We start from the raw sequence: 9,494 nt of genomic DNA on the forward strand, positions 1-9,494 counted from the left end.
GCCAACACTGACCTGCAGAGCATGTGCTTGCACTGAATTCACTCAGGCAGCTTGTTGGAAATACAGATTCCCGTGTCTCACCCCCTAAGGTGTGATTCGTCTACTCTGCAACAGAACACAGGGACCATGAATCAGTATTTTTTCCCCCAAGCTCTTTAAACAATTTGGTAGCTAGGTTTGGGTGGCACTAGGACATGGCAATGTGGGAGATGAATTTCTGTTCATTTCTATCTGCTTTTCTCTTATCTTCATTTGCCTCCTTTCCTCACTCATTCTTTGCCCATTTCTGAGCCCTTACTGGGGTGACCAACACACGACATGCTCCTTGCCTCCCAGGAGTTCTGTCGGGTTGCAGGGAGAGAGTCCCATGAACAAAGCGTTGCTGTACAGTACGGAAAATCTATGGCAGAGGCTCAAGGCAGGAGCTGGAGCTCCTGATTCCATTCCTCTGTCCTCTTCTTCGTTTGTCCTCTTCTCTGCTCAAGCTTGGGAGGGTCGGGTGCAGGGCTGGACGCTGCCCGTGGGCTTAACGAGGATTGTCTTCAGGATGGGTTGTTTGCCAGCTCACACTTTGTCACGCCCCTACCCAGCTGCCTCATGGGCCTCTGGGAGAGTCTCAGAGAAAATTGGTTTCCACGCATTTGAAATGGAAAGAATTGTGTGACATTTCTCCCATGAGGGTGGCAAGGGAAGGAGAGGAGAACTCTGAACCACTACAATCTAGAGACCATCTGACTTCGTAGGGGGTAACTGAAGATATGTCTACACATGAATCAGTCGGAAAAGCCTGACTATAAAGCCGCTTGTGGTCGGGCCCATCTTCTTCCTCACCAGGACCTTTGTGGCCTCCTCCTGATGGGTCGCCCGGCCTGTCTCTCTGCCAATCCATCCTGTACGCTTCGAGCAGGGCATGACTGTCCAACGTCACTGTGCATAAGGGCCACCCAGGGGCAGATGTGAAGGATGCCAGGGTCCCTCCCCGGGATATTCAGTTTCAATTGGTCTGGGGTAGGACTCAGACATCGGGATTTAAAAAAGCTCTCCAGATGACTCCAAAGCACAGCCAAGATGCAGAATCATGGGAATGATGGTTAAGATAAAGCTCCACTGCTTGATTTGAATGCTTGCTCCATTGCTCACTTTCTGTGTAACTTTGGCAAAGCACTTGCCCCTCTGTGCTTCAGTTTCCTCGTCTGGGAGAATGGGAATATTAGTAGTGCCTATCTCATTGCGTTGTTGTGAGATGAAGTACCTATATATGTATGAACATGGATTTCATAACTCCCTCCTGGCTTCTATGATAACTCCTCATTCTGCCATGTCAGCTGTGTCTCCCGCTGTTATCCTTGCCATCCCTACATCTTAAGCCAAACAGGACCATTTTGCTATTCAGATCACAAACTGGTGCTTTCCCTTCTCTGCCGGCAATCTCCTCAAGCTTCGAAGAGCGAGCGTCCGATGCCACCGTGATGCTCCCATATGTGAATTAAGCATGTGCTCTGGTGCAGGGATAACGGACAGGGCCTGTGTCTCCTAGGTTGTGAAATTATGCCGGGAGTGCCTACAGAAGCAGGAGCCAGTGTTTGCTGACACCAACATCTACACGCTGCGGATGCTGAGCACCGTTTCCGAGGTCCTCTCCTACCTGCAGGCCTTTGAGGAGGCCTCACACTACGCCAGGAGGATGGTGGATGGCTATATGTAGGTGACAATCCTCCTGGAAATGTGTCTGTTCCAGGGATGGCAAAGGGATGGCATACATCTTGCTACCTCTCCCTCCTGCGCCCACAGCAGGCATCAATAATGGCTCACTCTCATCTTTATGACTGAGTCTTTTTATCATGGTGTTCTGAGCAATCATGTCCAAATAATCAGATCTGATACCTGAGACGACATCTGTGTGTCATCCCTGGTCTTTCCCAAATCCTCCAGCTTGTCTATCATGTGGGAGGCATCTTCTGCTTGTGGTTTCCTTAAGGCTAAATCTGGCTTGATTTTAAGTGCTTCGAAAGGTTTTTCTCCCCCCTAACAATCAAAAGAGGCAATCTTGTCAGCTTTAGATTTTATTTAAAAAAAAAAAAAAAGAGGAACTTCCCTGGTGGTCCAGTGGTTGAGACTCCTCACTTCCGCTGCAGGGGGAGTGGGTTCAATCCCTGGTTTGGGAACTAAGATTCCCACATGCTTCACAGCAAGGCGCAAAAAAAAAAAAAAAAAAAAAAAAAAAGAGGTGTCAGCCATTCTTGCTTATACATTGTAAAAGGCAACTCCTTTGCCTTCCCTCTGCTAATGTCCTCTCTTGCCTTATGTGTCCACATTGGCATGTGAATTTGTATTTCTGGCCAAATGAATACGTTGGCATAAGAAAGCTGCATTTTTTTTGAGTGGATGTTACTCATCAACAAAATCTGGGAAAACGGTACAACATGCAAAAAGGAAGTCCTGTTAACAGAGTGCCAAGGAGGTGAAAATACAACTCTGTCCCAAGAAGGACATTCAAATTATTTTTTTTCCCCTGAACTTCCTAGCCCTTTCAAAGGAGATGGCTGGGGAGCCCCTGAAGGCTCCCAGCTCCTTGTACTCCAGTTCCAAGTACAATCCTGACCCCGTTTCCCCATTAGGACTCGGCTCAGTTGCCTAGGTCAGAGTCTCAGCTCTTGCAGCCTCACTGCGTGGGGTGTTTGGCATCTCACCGCATCTCTGTGTGCCTTAGTCTCCCTTGATGGCTGATGCCGCACAGCTCTGGTGGGAGAGTATATGGACTTAATCAGTGAGGTCACTTTATAAGTTGTCAAATGTTGTGCAGATAAAAGGTAGGTTGGGAATATGTGTTATCATTACTTGCTCTGCCCCTACAGGAAGCTGTATCACCCCAACAATGCCCAGCTGGGCATGGCCATCATGCGGACAGGGCTGACCAACTGGCATGCTGGCAACATTGAGGTGGGGCACAGCATGATCTGCAAAGCCTATGGCATTCTCCTGGTGACACACGGACCCTCCCACCCCATCACCAAGGACTTAGAGGCAAGTGGCTTCTTGGGGCAGGTCTGGGCTCTCTGAAGATGAAAGCTGAGTGCTAGACTCTGCTTTTGGAAAGACCCTAGATTGCCTGCTAGACCAGAAGGGAATTCAGAAATGCTTAGTCCACTCCCCTTGTTTTACATCTGAGAAAACTGAGGCCCAGAGAAGGGGAGTAACCTGTCCTTAGTCACAAAGCGAGTGGATGGCAAAATTGAGACTCGAATGCTGGGATGCTCCAAGCCTGGACTGAGAAAACCTAATGGTGTGCGTGTGTGTGTAGTACGTACATTAGAAAACGTGCCACGTGGAGTAGAGTCCGGGAGTACAGACTCTGGGATCAGACTGCTGGGATCCAATTCCAGTTTCACCACTTTCCAGCTGTGTGGCTACAGATATTGAGTGTGTGGGCCTCAGTCTTGTCATCAGAAAAATGGAGAAAAAAGGGTAAGGTTGTGACAAAGGTTCAATGAATTGATGTGTGAAAAGCACTCAGAACAGTGTCTGGTGAGTGGCATGCTCTGCATAGCTGCTGGTTGGCTTTGTGCTTCGAGGGCTGATTTATCTGAAAGTGACAGATTTCGAAGGACTGTCCTCAGGCAGTAGTACAGGGAAAGAGGACAGACTTTGGTGTCATAGAATGTATGTCAGTACATTAAGCTTGTCAAATACAAGTGTTTGTCATTGTATTCACTGCTCTAACCTCAGCCCCTCAACGAAGCCTGGCCCTTGAAGAATATTTCTTGAATTAACATATGGGAGAATGAGGGTTTTTCTATGTGTCACATGCTGTAATCTTCCCGGCCGTTGTAAAGTACAAGGGAATCTCACCCATTTCATGTATGAGGAAACTGAGGGCTGAAGGGATTAAGTCACTTGCCTGATGTCCCACAGTGTTGATGGGACTTAAGTGCAGGAACCAGGGCTCAAATCCAGGTCCCCACCTAGCAGTTCCTAAGAACAAACATTCTCTGCTGAAAGCATTCCCTCAAGCTACTCTCTCAGGGGTCTGACTCCCTCTTCCTAACAAATGGAGTCCACTGTCAGGACCTTAGACTCGCAGTGTGTGAGTGTGTGTGTGTGTCCTCTGAGGAGGTACAGCTGAATCTCAGTGGCTGGGAGCCGCTTACCCCATAGTTTGTCATTTCCAAAAGGGCCAAGGTAGGTCAGAAACCAACACATCCTGGGGGCTTGTCATCACTGTTTTCGGCATATCCGCGTCCCACAGGCCATGCGGATGCAGACGGAGATGGAGCTGCGCATGTTCCAACAGAACGAGTTCATGTACCACAAGATGCGCAAGGCCGCCCTGAACAACCAGCCCATGCAGGTCATGGCTGAACCCAGCAAGGAGCCGGCGCCGGCTCTGTTCCACAAGAAGCAATGAGGACCTGCCTGGTGGGAGAGGGGCGCCGTGGCTGGGGAACTGGGGAGACATTCTGGAGGTGGTGGGTTTCTGGGGAGACCCTTGATGAGGAAATCAGCATAACGCTCAGCCTTGTTGCTGCAGGAATGTCCTACTCTTTTTTTCCCAGTGTCATTTCGGTTCATTTCAACTCAGTTCAATTCAATTTAACTCTATCCCAGACCAGTCCAACTCCCCCTACAACTATTTATTGGGATAAATATTTATAGGGATAAAGAAGCTCCAAATGTAGCTGGAGAGGCAAAATGTAAACAATTAAAGCACAGTGTGATAATAAATGCAATGGTAAACTCTATGGAGAGAGGGGGTACAGTGGAGGGCATGTGTTTGGTGTGTGTGTGTAGTGGTGAGGGTGTCATGGAGGAGATGACAGCTGAGCTAAGGGTGGCAGGTACCTGGAGTCTCAGGTGGCCGCTCACCTATCTGTGCAGGTGTCTCTGGAATATTCAGGATTTGCTGACTGGGATGGGTGATGTTCAGTTTCCTCAGGCGAGTGTGGAGTTATGAAGAAGAGGCTGTCTTTGGGCCTTTTAGGTCCTACTCAGAGAACTGAAACTTCTTCAGAAGGGCACGTATGCAGAAGGAGGGCTTTGCCCAAACCACTTGAGGCCTCAGTTTAAAGTCTGGGTTCCCAGCATTATTCTGAAACTACTTTTGGAACACAGAGAGGGAGTGTTTCCTTTCCACACCCTCCCTGCCAAGCCTTGTGATTCCCGTGACGTGGGGCTACTTGGATAATAGCTGAGATTTTTCTGGCCATTGGCCTCCTAGGATTGAAGAAGTCTCTTCAGGGTGAAGTTGAGGGAGAAACTTGGAAACCCACATACCTGATGATCATGGGTCCAGTGGAATTGGCCTTTGGGTCTTTTATTTTGTCACGTGTGCCTGGGTGGTCTTTACCAGCTTAGACTTCATCACTGGCCCCCAGTAAATCTCTATTTTTTAGTAATGAATAATTATGACTTCCCTTGCTTGATTTCTTTCCTTGTCCATTCCCTGGGTCCTCTGCTTTTCTTACCAGAAGGAATGTCTAGTCTGGACTCTGCACACCTAGATGAGGACCTCTTTGGGAGTGTGACCAACTTGCCCTCATCTCCTGGGAGGCTGCTCTGGTTTCCACCCAAGAGTGTGGGTCTTGGGAATCAACCAATCTAGTTGTCCCATTGTCCTGTTATCTTCTGGGATCCCAAACTTCTCACAAATGTTTTGGGGGATCCTGGACAAAAGCCCCCCATTTGAGAGTGTCACCAAGTCTTCTACACTCTCTGGGGCCACCCTTGACCCCAGAGCTCTAGCTAACATCTTGAGGTCAGGTGATCCCATCAGGCCCCATATTTGTCATCTGTGCCTAAAGTGTCAGTTCCTCCATCCCCACCCTTTCAGCCTCAGAATGATCCACTGCTTCCCTTGTAACCTGACCAACAGCTCTGTCAATGTGCCAAAAACTTTGTCCAAAAACTCCGCAAAGGTGCCACCTCTTTGCAGAATACTGGTACCTGGCACTTGGCTCTTCATTGAGGACACCTGCTTCTTCAGAACTTTCACAGGGAGACTGACAGTTCTTCCAAGCTCATGTAAGGATGGCACCAACCCTCTGCCGGGGACCTAACTGTGCCACTTCAAATGGTCCCTCTTCTATCCTCATATGAAACCTTCCCCCAAACCTCTTCCCTTCTTTGTCACTGTCACCTGCCACACCGCTGGTCATTCCCCCACATTCATGGTCTTCTTTTCCATCCCCTCTTCCTCAAATTTGGTGTCTTCAAAGTCCACTTTCACAAACCATCTAAACCACTTGTTTTACAGATTCTTTATTTACTCAATTCCAGGTGTCTTTCCATTTCCTCCATTAAAACCCTCTCTTAGTTACACCCTGGACACTGTCATCACCCATAATTTCTCCATGTTTTGGCCGCCCTCTGTGGCATGCGGGATCCTAGTTCCCCGACCAGGGATCGAACCTGTGCCCCCGCACAGTGGAAGGGCGGAGTCTTAACCACCGGACCGCCAGGGAATTCCCAATTTCTTCATTTTTGATGTCTAACTCTCTGGTCATGGCTTCCCATCTGTTCACTTCACTTTTTCCTCCACCCCTGATAACTAGATGACATCGTATTTTCTCCAGTGTGTCACCCTCCTCCTGTCTTCACATCTTTCCGGATAACCAGGGCATCAGCCTCTTTTCCTTTTTGCCCATCCCCCATTCCTACTCGGCAGAGTCCAGTCCTGGATGAATCCAGCTGTCTTGTTTTTCCTCTGTTGCACCTGGAGGTCTGAGCACAGCCAGGAAAAGGGCACCTCTCAGCCCAGGCGCCTCCATGGCCTCCTCTCCAACCTCAGCTGGCCTTGGGGTGCAGCCCAGGCATGCTCCTGTGCTTCTCATTGGCTCTCCCTTTGCCCAGTGGTTATTTCAGGTCTTCACTTCTGTCCTCGAGCGAGTCCTCTGCTTTCAGCAGAACCCCATCTCCTGCTTCATGGAGAGGTCAGGAGATGGGATTCCTCAATTTCCTCTTCCCACGTTCACACATGTTGTGTCTGTGCTCATCCTTCCCGCTTCCTTCTCACACCCGTGGAATGGGAGCCCCTCTCCTCCAAAGCCAAACTCTCCACCTGTGCTTTGGACCCCATCCCGTCCTAGGTCCTTGGGGCCTTGCTTCCCGTTTATTCCTTCTCACCCTGGATTCTTCACATTTCTCTGTCTACTGGCTTCTTCAAAGCAGTTAGTAGACGTGCTGGGGACACTTTGATCATAATCTTCAAGGCTGAGTATTTTTTAAAAAGGCTTTGTCTCCCACAGTTATTACCTGCCTTTCTTTACTTTCCATTTCTTCCTGAACCCACTGCAGCCTGGCTTCCTGAGTCCATGAACGTGGTTCTTCCCATGGTTGACTCTCGTGGGGACTTTTCAGCCCTCGTGTTATTTGGCTTCTCTGCCTCAGCTGGCATCACAGCCCTTGATTTCCAGGCACCATATCCTTGCGATGATCCTTTAATGAGGTTTCTCCCCTGGCCCCGTTTCTCTCCTGCCCCTGATAGGCTGGCATTTCCTGGAGCTGGTTTTGTTCATTCTGGTCACTCTCAGTTTGTCCTCATCTCTCTCTGCACACCCTCCCCCATGAACTCAGTCAGGCCCTTCGTTTAATCACTGCCTTGAGGCTGATGTCCTTAAATCTGTATCCCTTGACCTTGCTCTTGAGCACCAGCCCCGCCTACCCTCTTGAACGTTCTGCAGGCACATCAAACTTGGCGTGTCCAAAAGGAAGCTCTTTCTCATTCCTTTCTCTCCACCCCGACACCTGTTCCTCCTTAGCGCTGGCCTCTTTCCACCCCTGAGGAGAACATCTGACTTCTGTTCTAGTCTCTGCCTGAGTATCTACCGCATCTGAGACGTTAGATCCACTCAGTCACGGGTCCCCGGGTGACCCATGTTTTCCTGTGCCTCTCTGAGATTTGAAACATTCTCTCTAAAATACCGGAAACCTGCCAACTCAGATTCATCGTTCAACACCCACTTTGGAAATCACCCCTTCTGTGAAGTCTTCCCTGAAAGCCTTAGATTCAGCTGGCTGCCTGTCTGAGTCTGTCATATTATCCTTGAATCTCCCATCATCACACTCCCCTCATGGCCTTAGATTTGCCTTTTCACTTGTCTGCCTCCACCATCAGATTGTGAGCCTCTGCAGGGCAGGAGCTTTGTTCCTTTATTCATCTTTCTATCCCCAGAACCTAGCACAGGTCCTGGGACATAGTAGGTGGTCAGTTAATGTGTATTGAATGAATGAATGAATGAATAAGTGAATGAATTTGCTTAGATCAGAGCAGAAGAGACATGAAACTGTGTATCTCGAGTTTCTATGTTACCGCAGTCCACAGAGGCCATTAAATTTTCTGTATTTCCAAGCAAATGTGTGTGGCTTCTTTCTTTCTGACAGTCTATTCATAGAACCCTCTGTCATGATGGAAATGTGTTCTATCTGTGGCCAATACAGTAGCCACTAGCATCATGTGACAATGGAGAACTTGAAATGTGTCTAATATGAGTGAAAAACTGAACTTTTAATTATTTCATTTCAATTATAATAGCCAATGTGGTTAGTGGTTACTGTATTAGACGGTGCAGTTTTAGAGAATACTTCAGTGTAGTTCTCAAGATTATGGACACTGACACAAATTACGTTCATATCAGCTCTCCTGATATTAGCTAGATGACCTTGGACTGGTTATCTCATCCATGCCTCAGTTTCCTTATTTCTACTTATCACATAGTGTTGCTATAAGAATTACATTTTTGGGCTTCCCTGGTGGTACAGTGGTTAAGAATCCACCTGCCAGTTCAGGTAACACGGGTTTGAGCCCTGGTCCGGGAAGATCCCACATGCCGCGGAGCAACTAAGCCCGCGTGCCACAACTACTGAGCCTGTGCTCTAGAGCCCGCGAGCCACAACTACTGAGCCCACGTACCATAACTACTGAAGCCCGTGTGCCTAGAGCCCGTGCTCCGCAACAAGAGAAGCCACTGCAATGTGAAGCCCGTGCACCACAATGAAGAGTAGCCCCTGCTCGCCACAGCTAGAGAAAGCCCACGTGCAGCAACAAGAACCCAATGCAGCCAACAATAAAAAATAAATTAATTAATTAAAAAAAAAGAATTACATTTTTTAAATGTAAGGCTCTTAGAACAGTGCCTGGCCCACTTAGAACAGTGCCTGGCCCATCATAAATGGTCCATGAGCATTCCAACCATGCTTCTATTAGGATGTCCCTTCTCCTACTAAGAAAGTGGAGGTGAAGGGTAGAGACAAGCCATGTCCAACTTGCCTCCTTTCTCTTCCTCATTCACCCAGCTTGAACCTATGATGGTGCAGCATTTCCTGACCCACAATGGTTTGCTGGTAAACATTCAGCAACAAAGTTGTGAAGAACCCTGATTGGTAACATTTGCTGATTTTTCTCAGTGTAAATATTCTCACCATGGCCAGTGTCAAGCTCCCAAGCTGTATGTTGAGTCAGAAGCTGGTCCTAGCTGCGTCCAGTACCCCATGCGACCCAT

General features: G+C 48.4%; 1 protein-coding gene across 2 annotated transcripts in view; it reads left to right on the forward strand.

The window, feature by feature from the left end:
• SMYD1 (SET and MYND domain containing 1) overlaps positions 1-4,405 on the forward strand; it is a 38,767-nt gene extending 34,362 nt beyond the window's left edge. For both annotated transcript variants that reach the window (XM_068564687.1, XM_068564688.1), the window contains 3 exons: positions 1,538-1,701; positions 2,856-3,024; positions 4,247-4,405. In XM_068564687.1, the coding sequence (XP_068420788.1) occupies positions 1,538-1,701; positions 2,856-3,024; positions 4,247-4,405 (492 nt within the window). The remainder of the gene's footprint in view (positions 1-1,537; positions 1,702-2,855; positions 3,025-4,246) is intronic.
• The last annotated feature ends 5,089 nt before the right edge of the window (positions 4,406-9,494 follow it).

This window comes from Eschrichtius robustus, chromosome 15, assembly GCF_028021215.1.
Source record: "Eschrichtius robustus isolate mEscRob2 chromosome 15, mEscRob2.pri, whole genome shotgun sequence".
NCBI lineage: Eukaryota > Metazoa > Chordata > Mammalia > Artiodactyla > Eschrichtiidae > Eschrichtius > Eschrichtius robustus.